Source organism: Leucopleurus acutus, assembly GCF_964270905.1.
Source record: "Leucopleurus acutus genome assembly, chromosome: 18".
Classification (NCBI taxonomy): domain Eukaryota; kingdom Metazoa; phylum Chordata; class Mammalia; order Artiodactyla; family Delphinidae; genus Leucopleurus; species Leucopleurus acutus.
In genome coordinates this window covers 35,547,510-35,563,884 of record NC_139160.1, presented here as the reverse complement: position 1 = coordinate 35,563,884, position 16,375 = coordinate 35,547,510, and the positions used below count along the sequence as shown (strand labels likewise).

The 16,375-nt window shown below is 33.4% G+C and overlaps 1 protein-coding gene across 2 annotated transcripts in view; it reads right to left on the bottom strand.

The window, feature by feature from the left end:
• The window catches only part of KLHL1 (kelch like family member 1), a gene marked incomplete at both ends in the record, with an annotated part of 371,340 nt that overhangs the window by 33,755 nt on the left and 321,210 nt on the right, over positions 1 to 16,375 (bottom strand). For both annotated transcript variants that reach the window (XM_082859184.1, XM_082859185.1), the window contains one exon: positions 2,399 to 2,561. In XM_082859184.1, the coding sequence (XP_082715310.1) occupies positions 2,399 to 2,561 (163 nt within the window). The remainder of the gene's footprint in view (positions 1 to 2,398; positions 2,562 to 16,375) is intronic.

Sequence of the window (16,375 nt, the reverse complement as noted above, 5' to 3'; positions counted from 1 at the left end):
TTATGATTTTATTATGATAAGAAAAGCTTCATATCGTAATGGAAAATATTATGAAATGTTTTTCAAAAGATATGTAGATCAAACATAGATGAAAAATCATAGACTATAGAATGCAACAAATTACTAAATGAATAATGCAACATGGATAAGTTGGTTTTATTTTAAGTATGCAATAATGATTTACAATTATAATATTTATGTAAATCACCATATTAATAGATCAAATAAGAAAAATATAATTTTATACATTTTTAGAAAGAATTTAATAAAACATTATACCAAGGTTGATTTTTTAAAATAAAATATCCATTAGTGAAACTACAGGTAATGACAAGATCTTGCCCTTGACACCACATGGTATAAGTATCTTAAATAGCAACTAATATCACACAGACTATAAAGCATTAAAGTCTTTCCAATTAAAAGACATAAACGAGGTCACCCAATATCACTACTATTTATGTCACTATTCTAAAAATAAAAGCAATACAATAAAAAGGAAATAAACATAAACATTAAGAAGGAAGAGACAAAGTTTCGTTATTAGTTTACCATTTTATCTTCCTAGAAAATCTATTATTATAAATCAAAAAAACTGATACATGGGGCTTCCCTGGTGACACAGTGGTTGGGAGTCTGCCTGCCGATGCAGGGGACGCAGGTTCGTGCCGCGGTCCGGGATGATCCCACATGCCACGGAGCGGCTGGGCCGGTGAGCCATGGCTGCTGGACCTGTGCGTCCTGAGCCTGTGCTCCACAACGGGAGAGGCCATAGCAGTGAGAGGCCCACATACCACCAAAAAAAAAAAAAAAAAAAAACCCTGATACATGCATTTAGTAAAATGATTATCATAAATATAGATACTTAAACTTTCTTCTCCAGTGTACTATAAATGTATAATTATTAATACATACAAATATATAAACCAAAATATAATATCTAAAATGTTCAAAAATACAAATAAGTGTGAATAAAACTCAGAAAGAAAATACTAAACCTATACTTAAATTAAAACCACTAAAATACATAGCGACTAATTTTAAGAGATAAAAGTAAGATCACATTTTCAGATGAAAAGATTTCAAATGTATAGATCTAACATTTTCCCTAATTAATATGTAAACATTTATTTCCAGGAAAAATCCTAAATGAATTCTCAGGAAGTATACATGACACTAAGAATATAATTTTAGGCATCAAATAAACCTAAATGAAAATTGAAGCCCAACATTCATTAAACATGTATATCTAGTGAAAAGAGAAAACAGTAATGTATGTAATTTTAAGAACAGTAAGCAGTTTGGGATAGTGTGCAGAGTGGTTTAATTTAATAGGATTAATAGTAAATAACTTTCTTTGTGGACAAATTTTGAGATGAAACCTGAAAAATGAGAAAAACCCAAGCACGTGATGGTGGGTAGGAACAGCATCTCAGACAAAGAAAAGAGCACATTCAAAGGGACTGAATTTGGTTAGAGCTGTTATATTTGAAGCAAAGATAAAAGGGCAATTTGGCTGACGTACAGAGAAAAAATGTAGAATAGGCAGAAATAAGATCCAGTAGGTCCCTTTAGGTAAAGATAGGCATTGTGTTCTAATTGTAAAGAGAAGTTCTTGAAGAGGACTGAAATATTACTTGCATTTGTTAAGCAGCTGTGGCAGCTTTAGCAAATGGACTTTAGGGGAAAGAGAAGTAAACAGATTGGAAGCTTTTGCTGTTGTTCAAACCAGGGGTGTTAGTAGCTTTTTTAGGGCAGAGTTTCTCATGGCAGTGAGAGGGAGTGTATTTTGCCATCCCAGAGGGTATATTAGGCAATGTCTGGAGACTTTTTTGATTACCACATTGGGCAGGGTGTTGCAGTTGGTATCTAGTAGATAAAAGCCAGTCTGCTGCTAAACACTGTACAAGGCACAGGACAGAGCCCTGCACCAAACAAAGATTTATCTGACTCAAAATATCAACGGTGTTGTGTTTGAAAATTCCCCATTTAGGGTGATAGGAATGGAAAAGGAGAAAAGTGAAGAGACATACAATCATGCAAAAAAATATATTAAGTACCAAATTTTTAGTAGTCTTTTGCAGGCTCCTCAGACTGTTTTACCAGAAAGGATATAAATATGCAGATCTTTAGTTCACAAAATTCTCATGAAATATATGTGATACTTAAAAAAAAAACCAGTTATTGTAAAGAAGTTTTGGTTTTTATTTTATAAGAAGGGACAATCAGAAAAATATGCAGTCTTGATCTGTCAATGATCCATGAAGACTAAACTTAAAAAAATAATCAAAACCCAAAGATTTAAATATTTTATCAAAACAGTTTACTAAATGTTATTTTTAAAACAATATTCACTCAAAAACTTTTTTTTTCAAATAAAAAAAGAAAGTCTACTCACTTGCCATTCAATGCTGCCACACCAACTGTGCTTCGGGCAATTGACATACTAGCTACAAATGTCCACTGCTGACTCTGAGGATCCCACCTCTCCACTGTGTTCAGATAGCTCCAGCCATCATGGCCTCCCACGGCATAGATAGGGCCTTCTAGTACAGTCACACCTAAAACATGGGAGAAATGAAAACCGAATGGATTTATTCCATAGTGAGGTTCTAAAATCAAATTAATAGTAAAAATTATGATGCCATTCAGAATAGGTTCTAGCAGTTAAGAAACATTTACAACTCCCTCTTGTGAGAGCACCGGAGTCACAGCTAACTGCTGAACAATCATTGACAGGAAGTCACTGGAACTCACCAAAAAAGATACCCTACATCCAAAGACAAAGGAAAAGCCACACTGAGACAGAAGGAGGGGTGCAATCACAATAAAATCAAATCTCAAAATTCCTGGGTTGGTGACTCACAAACTGGAGAACAATTATACCACAGAAGTTCACCCACTGGAGTGAAGGTTCTGAGGCACATGTCAGGCTTCCCAACTTGGGAATCTGGCAACAGGAGGAGAAATTCACAGAGAGTCAGATTTTGAAAGCTAGCAGGATTTGACTGCAGGGCTTCAACAGTACTGGGGGAAACAGAGACTCCACTCTTGGAGGGCACACACAAAGTAGTGTGCACATCAGGACCCAAGAGGAAGGGGCAGTGACCCCATAGGAGACTGAAACAGACCTACCTCCTAGTGTTAGAGGGTCTCCTGCAGAGTCAGGGGGTGGCTGTGGTTCACTGTGGGGACAAGGACACTGACAGCAGAAGTTCTGGGAAGTATTCCTTGGTGTGAGTTCTACTGGAGTCAACCACTAACCCTGCCAAAAAGCCTGTAGGCACCAGTGCTGGGTGGTCCCAGGCCAAACAAACAACATGGAGGGAACTCAGCCCCACCCATCAGCTGACAAGTGGATTAAAGTTTTACAGAGCTCTGCCCACCAGAGCAACACCCAACTCTACCCACCACCAGTCTCTCCTATCAGGAAGCTTGCACAAGCCTCTTAGATAACCTCATCCACCAGAGGGCAGACAGCAGAAGCAAGAAGAGCTACAAACCTGCAGCCTGTGGAACAAAAACCACATTCACAGAAAGACAAAATGAAAAGGCAGAGGACTAGGTACCAGATGAAGCAACAATATAAAACCCCAAAAAACAAATAAATGAAGTGGAGATAGACAATCTTTCAGAAAAAGAATTCAGAATAATGATAGTGAAGATGATCCAGGACTCCAGAAAAAAAAATGGAGGAAAAGATCAAGAAGATGCAAGAAATGTTTAACAAAGACCTAGAAGAATTAAAGAACAAACAAACAGAGATGAACAATACAATAACTGAAATGAAAAATACACTAGAAGGAATCAATAGCAGAATAACTGAGGCAGAAGAATGGATAAGTGACCTGGAAGACAGAATGGTGGAATTCACTGCTGTGGAACAGAATAAAGAAAAAAGAATGAAAAACAATGAAGACAGCCTAAGAGACCTCTGAGACAAGATTAAATGCACCAATATTTGCATTATAGGGGTCCCAGAAGGAGAAGAGAAAGAGAAAGGGTCAAAGGAAATATTTGAAGAGATTAGAGTTGAAAACTTCCCTAACATAGGGAAGGAAATAGCCACAAAAGTCCAGGCAGGATAAACCCAAGGAGAAACACACTAAGACACAAAGTAATCAAATTGACAAAAATTAAAGACAAAGAAAAATTATTAAAACTAACAAGGGAAAAATGACAAATAACATACAAGGGAACTCTCATAACAGCTGACTTTAAAGCTTTAAGACAAGCAAATACTAAGAGAATTCAGCACCACCAGACCAGCTCTACAACAAATGATGAAGGAATTTCTCCAAGTGGGAAACACAAGGGAAGAAAAGGACCTACAAAAACAAACCCAAAACAATTAAGAAAATGGTAATGGGAAAATATATATCAATAATTACCTCAAATGTGAATGACGTGAATGAATTAAATGCTCCAACCAAAAGAAACAGGCTTGTTGAATGGATACAAAAACAAAACCCATATATATGCTGTCTACAAGAGACCCACTTCAGACCTAGGGACACATACAGACTGAAAGTGAGGGGATGGAAAAAGATATTCCATGCAAATGGAAATCAAAAGAAAGCTTGAATAGCACTACTCATATCAGATAAAATAGACTTTAAAATAAAGAATGTTACCAAAGACAAGGAAGGACACTAAATAATGATCAAGGGATCAACTGAAGAAGATATAATAATTATAAATATGTATGCACCCAACATAGGAGCACCTCAATGTATAAGGCAAATGCTAACAGCTATAAAAGAGGAAATTGACAGTAACACAGTAATCGTGTGGGACTTTAAAACCTTCCTTTCACCAATGGACAGATCAACCAGTCAGAAAATTAACAAGGAAACACAAGCTTTAAATGACATAATAGACCAAATAGATTTAATTGATATTTATAGGACATTCCATTTGAAAACAGCAGATTACACTTTCTTCTCAAGTGCACACGGAACAATGACATCTTGGGTCATAAATCAAGCCTCAATAAATTTAAGAAAATTGAAATCATATCAAGCATCATTTGCAACCACAATGTTATGAGATTAGAAATAAATTACAGGGGAAAAAAAGGAAACAACACAAACACATGGAGGCTAAACAATATGTTACTAAATAACCAAGAAATCACTGTAGAAATCAAAAATAAAATAAAAAAATACCTAGAAACAAATGACAATGAGAATATGACTACCCAAAACCTATGGGATGCAGTAAAAGCAGTTTAAGAGGGATGTTTACAACAATATAATCCTACCTCAAGAAACAAGAATAATCTCAAATTAACAATCTAACATTACACCTAAAGGAACTAGAGAAAGAACAAACAAAACCCAAAGTTAGTACAAGGAAAGAAATCATAAAGATCAGAGCAGAAAAAAATGAAATAGAAATTAACAAAACAATAACAAATATCAATAAAACTAAAAGCTGGTTCTTTGAGAAGATAAACAAAATTGATAAACTTTTAGCCAAACTCATCAAGAAAAAGAGGGAGAGGACTCAAATCAATAAAATTAGAAATGAAAAAGGAGAAGTTACAATGGACACTGCAGAAATACAAAGCATCCTAAGAGACTACTAAAAGCAACTCTATGTCAATAAAATGGACAACCAGGAAGAAATGGACAAATTCTTAGAAAGGTATAACTTTCCAAGACTGTACCAGGAAGAAATAGAAAATATGAGCATACCAATCACAAGTAATGAAATTGAAACTCTGATTAAAAATCTTCCAACAAACAAAGTTCAGGACCAGATGGCTTCACAAGTGAATTCTATAAAATATTTAGAGGAGAGCTAAAACCCATGCTTCTCAAACTCTTCCAAAATATTGCAGAGGAAAGGACACTCCCAAACTCATTCTACAAGGCCACCATCACACTGATACCAACATCAGACAAAGATACTACAAAAAGAACATTACAGACCAATATCTCTGATGAATATAGTTGCAAAAATCCTCAACAAAATAATAGCAGACAGAATCCAACAGCACATTAAAAGGATCATACACCATGATCAAGTGGGATTTATCCCAGGGATGCAAGGATTCTTCAATATACACAAATCAATCAATGTGATACACTATATTAACAAATTAAAGAATAAAAACCATATGATCACCTCAATAGATGCAGGAAAAGCTTTTGACAAAATTGAACACCACTTATGATAAAAACTCTCCAGAAATGGGCAAAGAAAGAAAATACTTCAACAGAATAAAAGTAATATAAAACAAACCCACAGCAAACATCATTCTCAATGGTGAAAAACCAAAAGCATTTCCTCAAAGATGAGGAAGAAGACAAGGATATCCGCTCTCGCCACTCTTATTCAACATAGTTTTGAAAGTTCTAGTCACGGCAATTAAAGAAGACAAAAAAATTAAAGGAATACAAATTGGAAAGGAAGTAAAACTCTCACTGTTTGCAGATGACATGATATATACATAGATAATCCTAAAGATGCCACCAGAAAGCTACTAGAGCTAATCAATGAATTTGGAAAAGTAGAAGGATAAAAAAGTAATGCACAGAAATCTCTCACATTCCTATACACTAACAACTAAAGATCAAAAAGAAATTAAGGAAACAATCCCATTCACCCTTGCAACACAAAGAATAAAATACCTAGGAATAAACCTACCTAAAGAGGTAAAAGACCTGTACTCAGAAAACTATAAGACACTGATGAAAGAAATCAAAGATGACACAAACAGATGGAGAGATATACCATGTTCTTGGATTGGAAGAATCAATATTGTGAAAATGACTATACTATCCAAAGCAATCTACAGATTCAATGCAATTCCTATCAAATTACCAATGGCATTTTTTACAGAACAAGAGCAAAATATCTTAAAATTTGTATGGAAGCACAAAAGACCCCAAATAGCCAAGGCAATCTTGAGGGAAAAAATTATGAGCTGGAGGAATCACACTCCCTAACTTCAGACTACACTACAAAGCTACAGTAATCAAGACAATATGGTACTGGCCCAAAAAGAGAAATATAGATCAATGGAACAGGATAGAAAGCCCAGAGATAAACCCACACACCTCTGGTCAACTAATCTATGACAAAGAAGGCAAGGATATCCAATGGAGAAAAGACAGTCTCTTCAATAAGTGGTGCTGGGAAAACTGGACAGCTACATGTAAAAGAAAGAAATTAGAACACTCCCTAACACCATACACAAAAATAAACTCAAAATAGATTAACAACCTAAATGTAAGAGTGGACACTATAAAACTCTTAGAGGAAAACACAGGAAGAACACTCTTTGACAAAAATCACAGCAAGATCTTTTTTGACCCACCTCCTAGAATAATGGAAATAAGATTTAAAAGCTTTTGCACAGCAATGGAAAATATAAACAAAAAAAAAAATGACAACCCTCAGAATGGGAGAAAATATTTGCAAACAAATCAATGGACAAAGGGTTAATCTCCAAAATATATAAACAGCTCATGCAGCTCAATATTAAAAAAATAAACAACCCAATCAAAAATGGGCAGAAGACCTAAATAGACATTGCTCCAAGGAAGACATACAGATGGCCAAGAGGAACATGAAAATCTGCTCAACATCAATGATTATAGAGAAATGCAAATCAAAAGTACAATGAGGTATTATATCACACCATTCAGAATGGGCATCATCAGAAAATCTACAAACAACAAGTGTTGGAGAGGGTGTGGAGAAAAGGGAACCCTCTTGCACTGTTGGTGGGAATGTATATTGATACAGCCACTGTGGAGAATAGTGTGCAGGTTCCTTAAAATACTAAAAAAAGAATTATCATATGACCCAGCAATCCCACTACTGGACATATATCCAGAGAAAGCCATAATTCAAAAAGACACATGCACCCCAATGTTCATTTCAGCACTATTTACAATAGCCAAGCCATGGAACACCCTAAATGCCCATCGACATACAAATGGGTAAAGAAGATGTGGTACATATATAGAATAGGATATTACTCAGCCATAAAAAGGAATGAAATTGGGTCATCTGCAGAGATGTGGTTGGCCCTAGAGACTGTCATACAGAGTTAAGTAAGTCAGAAAGAGGAAAATAAATATTGTATATTAAAGCATATATGTGAAATCTAGAAAAATGGTACAGATGAACTGGTTTGCAAGGCAGAAATAGAAATGCAGATGTAGAGAACAAATGTATGGATACCAAGGGGGGAAGGGGGAATTGGTGTTGGTGTTGGGATGAACTAGGAGATTGGGATTGACATATATATACTAATATGTATAAAATAGATAACTAATAAGAACCTGCTGTATAAAAAGAATAAATAAAATAAAATTCAAAAAAAAAACAATTGCAATGCGGTAGAAACTCTTCACTATTTATTGAATTTTTTCATTCAAGTGAAAAAAATGGAATCCAACTAAATATTATGACCTAAATGCTTTATGAAAGATAATACATTTCCTTATTTATGACCATGTGAAGTAGCAAAATCTAAAAATCAGAGGTGATGCATCTTGTGCCTCACGTTTTGAAGATTATTTCTACACTGTTGTTTAAAGTACTTTATCGCTTTAAGCAATGCTGCATTAAGCAATGTAACATTATCAGTTTGAATTTGAGGTTAGGGTTCTCTGTGCTTTGGCTCCCCATCACTTCATAATAAACTTATCTAAAGCTTAGAAAATATGATGCCTCTTATAAACTGAAATCATTAAAAACTAGCAATTTAATTATGAGTCATCAATAGGACAATATATACAACTTTTATATACTGTTTTTCCAGTCAATTCACTTCTTCCTTAGATGGGTTTTCTTAGATCTTAAACAGTTGCTAAATATTTACATATTATGTTAATATTGATTGAAGTGATCTCATTCAGTCTCATTCAGTGTAGGGAAATTCTGGTGAATTTTCCCCAAAGTTCAAAATCTAATGTCAAATTGTTAAGAACTCTGAAGCATTTGTGACTTTATCCTATTTGCTAGCTGACAAGGTAAACTGCCACAAATGTATGTATATTGAGAGAAGACACAAGACTCCTGAGTCAAAGAGGAAAGGTAATTACTCATAGCAACAGCAATAGTCAGAGAATCACCAACTTTTTTGACTGGTTCTTCAAGCCCCAATTCCCACAGTGTGATGCCAAGAGGGCTTTAACATTTCCTTCAGTTTGACCAAACTTTAGACAGGTTTCTCCTGCCTCTAGAGTCCTGACCTCACTTTCCTTAGAGAATTTACTTTGAACAACTTGTAATTGAAAATTATAAGTTCTCTGTCCCTTTGAGATGTAAATCTTTTTAAAAAACCTCTTGCCAGTGTTACAGCCACAGACGCTTTTTCTCAAGGACCCGGGAATATAATCTTCAAGAAAGATAGCATCCTTATCTCCCAGTTTCTGTGGGAGAGTAAGGGCTTAACTTCATCTGACACCTTGCTTCAAGTTGTAAGTCTACCTCTTGTCTGGAATGTAGAAAGTTTACTTTACCTTTAGGTAAGGTCAATTGGCAAACATAGATTGCCTATGATTCCCCCACTCACTCCAGGTCTCAAAAGCTCTCCCACCTTTGTTTTACTGGAGGTGAATTTAGCCTCAATTCTGGCCTTTCTTCCTTCTTGCAATAACCTTGAATAAAGTTTTCTTGTCTGTTTAAGTTTGTCTAATAAAATTTTGCTTTGAAAAGCATCAGGTGAAACCTGTACATACAATGGGTTGTAAGTAAAGTTGAAGTTGAAAGTTGTAAGTTTAAAGTAAATTAATTTATAATGGGCAATAAACTTACATGCCCATTACTCCGGAAGGAGACATTATCTTCATGCTTTTAAATATGCCTGACTTTCTCTTTGGAGATAGGAACTATCTTTATCTTCCTAGTATTTCTGTTAATAATTTGGTGGAGGAGCGGTCACTGCTTTGCTCAAAAGCTGTGCAGAAATATGAAAGATCCTTGGAGAATTATGTCTCAACACTGATGTGAAAGTAAAATGATGCTTTTTAATTATTTAATTCATTCATTTAACTGCTATTTATTGAATGTCTATTATGTGTCAGGAATTTTTCTTACCACCAAAGACACAATGCCAAGAACACATAGGTGAACAAGACAAAGTCCCTACCCCCACTGAGCTTATATATGTCAATGAATATTTAGCTAAAATGGATTAAGTACATTACTCACAAAAGACCTTACTTAGAGTGTTTCCAATATCAATTCCAAATCAATACAAGAAGAAAGAACAAAGGAGACAGAAAAGAAATGGTCAGATAGGTCGGAGGGTTTTCCAGAAACTTTTGGTATCTGGAAACTAAGCATGAAGAGTGATTCCAGGAGGGTGGGTCAATTATTTACCTGCATATTTCTGGCCAACTACAAATTTCTATTGGATCTGGAGAGACAAAAGTTACTGCTGACTTTGAAAGTAGGTTCTGGACCAGTACTGTACAAGTTTTAATCCATTCTGGTAACTACTTATTCAGTTATAACTCTAAAATATATTTGATTTGTGACTTATTTTAAAATTTTTGAGGTTATTTGATTTCATAAAAATCATTTACTCATAAAGTATAACATATACAAAATACAAAATTTATAAGATATTTTTTCACATGAACAACACCACATACCCATCATCTACATTGTTTCCATACCAGAATACCAACTTCTAGTCACTAACCTCCATTAAAAGGTAATAATTTTTCTGATTTCTTTCCGCCTATAGTAAGTTTTTTCCCCCTATTTTAAATTTACAAATTAACACATTTAATATATTCTTTTTTGTGTGTCAAAGACTGAAAGTTCATGTCCCTTCAAAATTCACATGTTGAAATCCTAACCTCCAATGTGAGGTATTAAGAGGTGGGTCCTTTGGTAAGGGTGATGAGATCATGAGGGAGAGGCCCTCATGAATGGAATTAGTGCCCTTCTGAAAGAGATCCCTGAGAGCTCCCTCACTCCTTTCGCCATGTGAGGACACAGTTAGAAGATGGCTGTCTGTGAACCAAGAGCAGGTTCTCACCAAACACAGAATCTGACAGCACCTTGATCTTGGATTTCCCAACCTCCAGACTGTGAGAAATAAATTTCTGTTGTTTATGCTCAGTCTATGGCATTCTGTTATAGCAGCTCAAACTTAGACATTGTGTCTTCCTCCTTTCAAGTTATGTCTATGACATTGATTCAGGTTGTTAGGTGAGGCAATCATTTATTATTTTCCATTGCATATACTATTACATTGTATGAATAAGCAACTTTTATAGGTCCATTTCATTTCTGATAGAAATTAGTATTGTCTCTAGTTTTGATATCTGCTTCTCAAGTCCTGGCTGCCTTGGTTTATCTCTGATGTCTTCAATAATTTGATATATGTATTTTATTCATCATTCACAGTTGTACATGTCTAGAAAGCTTACACAGACACTAGATACTCCTTCAAGGCCAGAAATTCAATGTGTATGTTTAAGACTTCTAACTTTATTTTTAGTGCACAAATTTAATAAAATAATACAATCAAATATATTAATCTGTCATTAATATTTTGGCCTTGGTTTATACATGTGTTTTTAAGATTTTCCTCAAGCTCTACCACTTACATAGGTAAATTTCTTAATCTCTCTATATTGTAATTTTCTCATCTCTAAAGTGAGAATAGTTATAATAATGATTTTATTGTGTTGTGGTAAGGATTATATGCATTAATGTATATAAAGCACTTAGAACAGAATCTGATACATTATTGCCATTCAACTTTTGTAAGCTATTGTAATTGCTATTATTATCCTCATATTCAAATCTTAGGAAGATATAAAAGGAAACTTATAGAAAAGGATATATAAAAGTCCTATAAGCATATATGTTTGATATAAGTTGTAATCAGAATAATCAGGATATAAAAATAAAACATGTTTGACAGAAAGTTTTTGACAACCATACTTTAATTTTTTTTTTAATTTAAAAGTGTTTCAATATCAAACACTGTTAAGAATATTGGGAACTTATATTTTTTATCATGAAATTGTCATTTAGGAATACCACTTTGGAGGGAAATTTAACAATACTTAGTGAAAGTATTATGATCTAGCCTTTACAAAAATTTGAAATATTTTATAATTTAAAGTTGTGATTATGAGAGAAAATAAAATATAGTAATTGAGGTATAAGAACTAGTAAATATTTCTTACAATAAGTCAAGAAAGATTTAGATAAGCAATTAATCTATTAACTTTCTCTAAAAAAATATTAGAATGTATCCATATCTGCTGCTGGAGATAAAATAGAGCTTACATTCTAATGTGGAATATAGAAAATAGGAACACAGACATAATTGAATGATTTTATATATTAATATTCTTTAAGTAATCAAGGTATTTTGGGTGAGAATATCAGGGTCAGGGGCAGTAAAAAAGGCAGAAGAGTGTTGGCAGCTCTGCCATTGGAGTGTAATTGCCTGGGCTCAAATCTCAGTCTATTTCTACCAGCTATGTGATACTGGGAAAAAAAAATACCTTAAGTTTCTTGTATCTCAGTACCCTCATTCCCCAGGAGTACCTACCTCAATTATTTGCGGTGCTCAGCAAATAACAAGCTCTTAATAATTTTAGTTGTTACATAAATAGAATGGACACTATGGTCTCCCTTAGTATAAGTCATTAAAGCTGAGACGTTAAGAACTGCAGGCGGGATGACGGAGTAGTTGTAAGGTGTATCATCAGCCTCAAAACTTAAATTCATATCCCAAACATCTCTACTTATAACTTAACAGTTGAGCAAGTACTGTATACCCAGGATTGTGTGATTTTTTCCCCTGCAGAAGGATCTTATTAAGCAGAGTGAATAATTAGGACAGAATAATTTCAAAATGATACTTTCAATTTCTTCATGTTTACTAAATATATCTTTGCAAATGCAGTAAAACAAGATTAACAATGCAAAAATATTTTTCAGTAACAATATTAAACCTGCATTAAGAAAATAATAATCTAATAGAAGCAATGGAAATATTTAATGTTATTTTTTGTGTCTCAAGCCAAATAATTGCATGATTACTTCTAATAAAAAATTTTTAAATATCTTTTTGATGTTTACTCCTATCAAAATGTTCTTTTTCCATACATATAATAATTTATATATGTTAAAGTCTAGCTCTTGAACATATTATTCCTTTTGAAAATTCTGCAGTAAAATATTAGAATTTTTATGCAATTTTTCTTCAAGATAGTTCAATGAAAGTAGAAAACCATTCTTAATTTTCAAGTAAGATAGCACAGTTAAAGCTGAACATTATCCATGTGGGTTTTAGAGCACAAATAAATACAATGGACATTAAGGCCTTTGAATATAGAGAGTAATCTTGGGAATGGTCATTTGTACAGGTCATTCCCCCAAATATTTTTACTTAAAAGCAAAATTTATTGCTTACATAATTTACCCCAAAATATTTGTTTTACTATTTCTGTATTAATATAATCAGAATCTTAATTTGTTCTCCTGAGAAAGAAATTATCCTTTTTCTCTATCCTCATTAATATTATCCATTCAAACTATTGCTAAATTTATTCTAAACTCTCAGTCCTTCTGATTTATAGAGAATACATGTTGTAACTATGCAAAATAATGAAATCATGGAACTAATTTTTAGTATTGCTTTACTGTTTACATATTTACCATTAATCACATAATTTAAGAAGCACAAGCCTGTGAAATATCAGATTTCCTTTTGCCTAGGTGGAGAATATTTAGTTTTAAATGAATAGTAATGCATTTAAATCTATTTTGACTTAATCATTATGTTGAATAAATTACTATAATATTGCTAATTATTATGTTATGGAAGTCACAAAATATATCTAAATCATCAATGTCTTCACAATATGCATATGACCTACTGGACATAACTTATTTTTGATTTTCTTTCTTAAATCATTTATTAAAGTCATCATCAAGGAAATAGTAGCACCTAGTAAATATTTATAACTAATAATTAGGATGACATTTCCACTGCCATCAAATAGTTTTACTTCAGAAGCAATGAATCACCAAGTAATAGTTCATAAAAATGAATATTTTACAGTTGTTCTGTGCAAAGAAATAAGCAAAAATAACTTTCATAATGGGAATGGGGAAATAGATAAGTAAAATTATATATGTTTTATACACATTACTCCATAAAATTTTCCCAAAGATATTAAATACATCTCTCTCTCTCTTTCTCTCTCTCTCTATATATATATAGACATATATATGTAGATTTTTGCAATCCTACAAAATCATATATATATAGAGAGAGAGATGTATATTAAATACATCTTTCTCTCTCTCTCTCTCTCTCTCTCTCTCTCTCACACTCTCTCTCTATATATATAGAGAGAGAGAGAAAGAGGAGAAAGACCTTGTGAAAATTTCCCCAATATTATAAATGTATGTAATATACAATATACACAATAACTTCTATATGAATCTCTATATATAATTATGATGTAAAATATAAATGGATTAATACAAATAAGTTTTTAAAATGTTGACCACAGGTAGTACAAAATGGAATAAGTTACTAGGAATATTTTTCATGCAATCCTACAAAATCGCTTAAGCTTAAAATATATATTATTTCTTGGGGCTTCCCTGGTGGCTCAGTGGTTGAGAGTCTGCCTGCCGACGTAGAAACACGGGTTCGTGCCCCAGTCCGGGAAGATCCCACATGCCGTGGAGCGGCTGGTCCCGTGAGCCATGGCTGCTGAGCCTGCGCGTACGGAGCCTGTGCTCCGCAACGGGAGAGGCCACAACAGTGAGAGGCCCGCGGACCACAAAAAAAAAAAAAAAAAAGGCTTAGGAATTTACCCATTGCCTGGGAAAACAGTTCTCCTCCGTATTTGCAAGGGATTGGTTCCAGGACTGCCCCTTCTCATACCAAAATCAGAGGATACTCAAGTTCCTTATATAAAATGGCATAGTATTTGCAATAACCTATGTACATCATCCCATATACTTTAAACCATCTCTAGATTGCTTCTAATACCTAATACAATGTAAATGCTATGTAAATAGCTGTAAATACGATGTAAATGCTGTGTAAATAGTTGCCTGTTCACAAAAAATTCAAGTTTTGCTTTTTGGAACTTTCTAGAATTTTTTTCACATATTTTTCAGTCCTTGGTTGGTTGAATCTGCTGATGCAGAACCTGTGGATATGGAGGGTCCACTGTAGGTGACTGACATGAAGGTGATTTCCAAGCCATAACCTGAGCACAATATTAATAAAAAGTCACTGTTAGAGCATGGAATTAGGTGCAAAAAGTTTTGAGTGTCTTTGTAAGAGTAAGTCAATTGCTTCATCTCTTTGAGCTCTTGTTTTCTAATCCGTAAAAATAGTGATAATAATACTACTCATCTCAAGGAGCTGTTGTGGGAGTTAAATGAGAAAATGTACTTAAAATTATTGGGAGAGTTTTCAGCACTTTTTTTAAAAATAAAAAGTAACTTTTAGTTTAATGTGATTTCATGTACCGAGGATCAAAAAACAGGGTCAAGGTCAAAACTTTGTCTAAGAACAAACATAGACATGGTCTGGATTCATATCAGTCCAATCGCTTTTTACACCATTTTTCTGATAGTTCTCCCTTTATTATTCTTAGTTATAAATTCTACCTAAAATATTGATATTTTACACTTATTTCTAATGTTTAGCAATTATTTCGATTCAACATCAAGTTAGTGCTTTAAGATGTTGAATAGTCACTATGTTTTTATTCATACTGATTTATGGAATATGCAACTATTTATATTTGTCACAAACAAAATAGGAAAATTGATTTTGATTGTACTGTATATAATTAACAGTCTTAATGAAACATAAAAATTTTATCATATAGATAAAACAAAATGATAGGCTGTATTTTAGGGAAAAAAATAATGGCTAATATTGTTTAAATAAAGATAAAAACCTTGAAGAATAAAACCAAAGTTATAGATCAAAGCATTTATCTTTTTATTGACAAACAGTGAGAGAATATATACATTTAACATGAGATAATGTATTAGCAACAATGTAAAGTTTTATTCATAAAAATATAAAAGTTCTAATTATATTGTCCCTATTGTAGAATGTGTCAACATATTGAATAAATGTATTTTTCATATGGTTTTGCTTCAATCTTTATTGAGACCCACTAGTTAATATTTGAATTATTCTTATCTAAAATAAGGGTTGGAGAAGGGGCGGCAAAGAAGAGTGATTAGTTAGCATTTAAACAACTCTAATCAGAAGTTCAGATTCAGGTGTGGACTATTACAAGCACATCATCTATTTTAATCCTATACTATTTTTTCACATAATTGATAATAGAAATTTTCTGTCACTTAGTAGAATGAGTGGCCTTTAAGA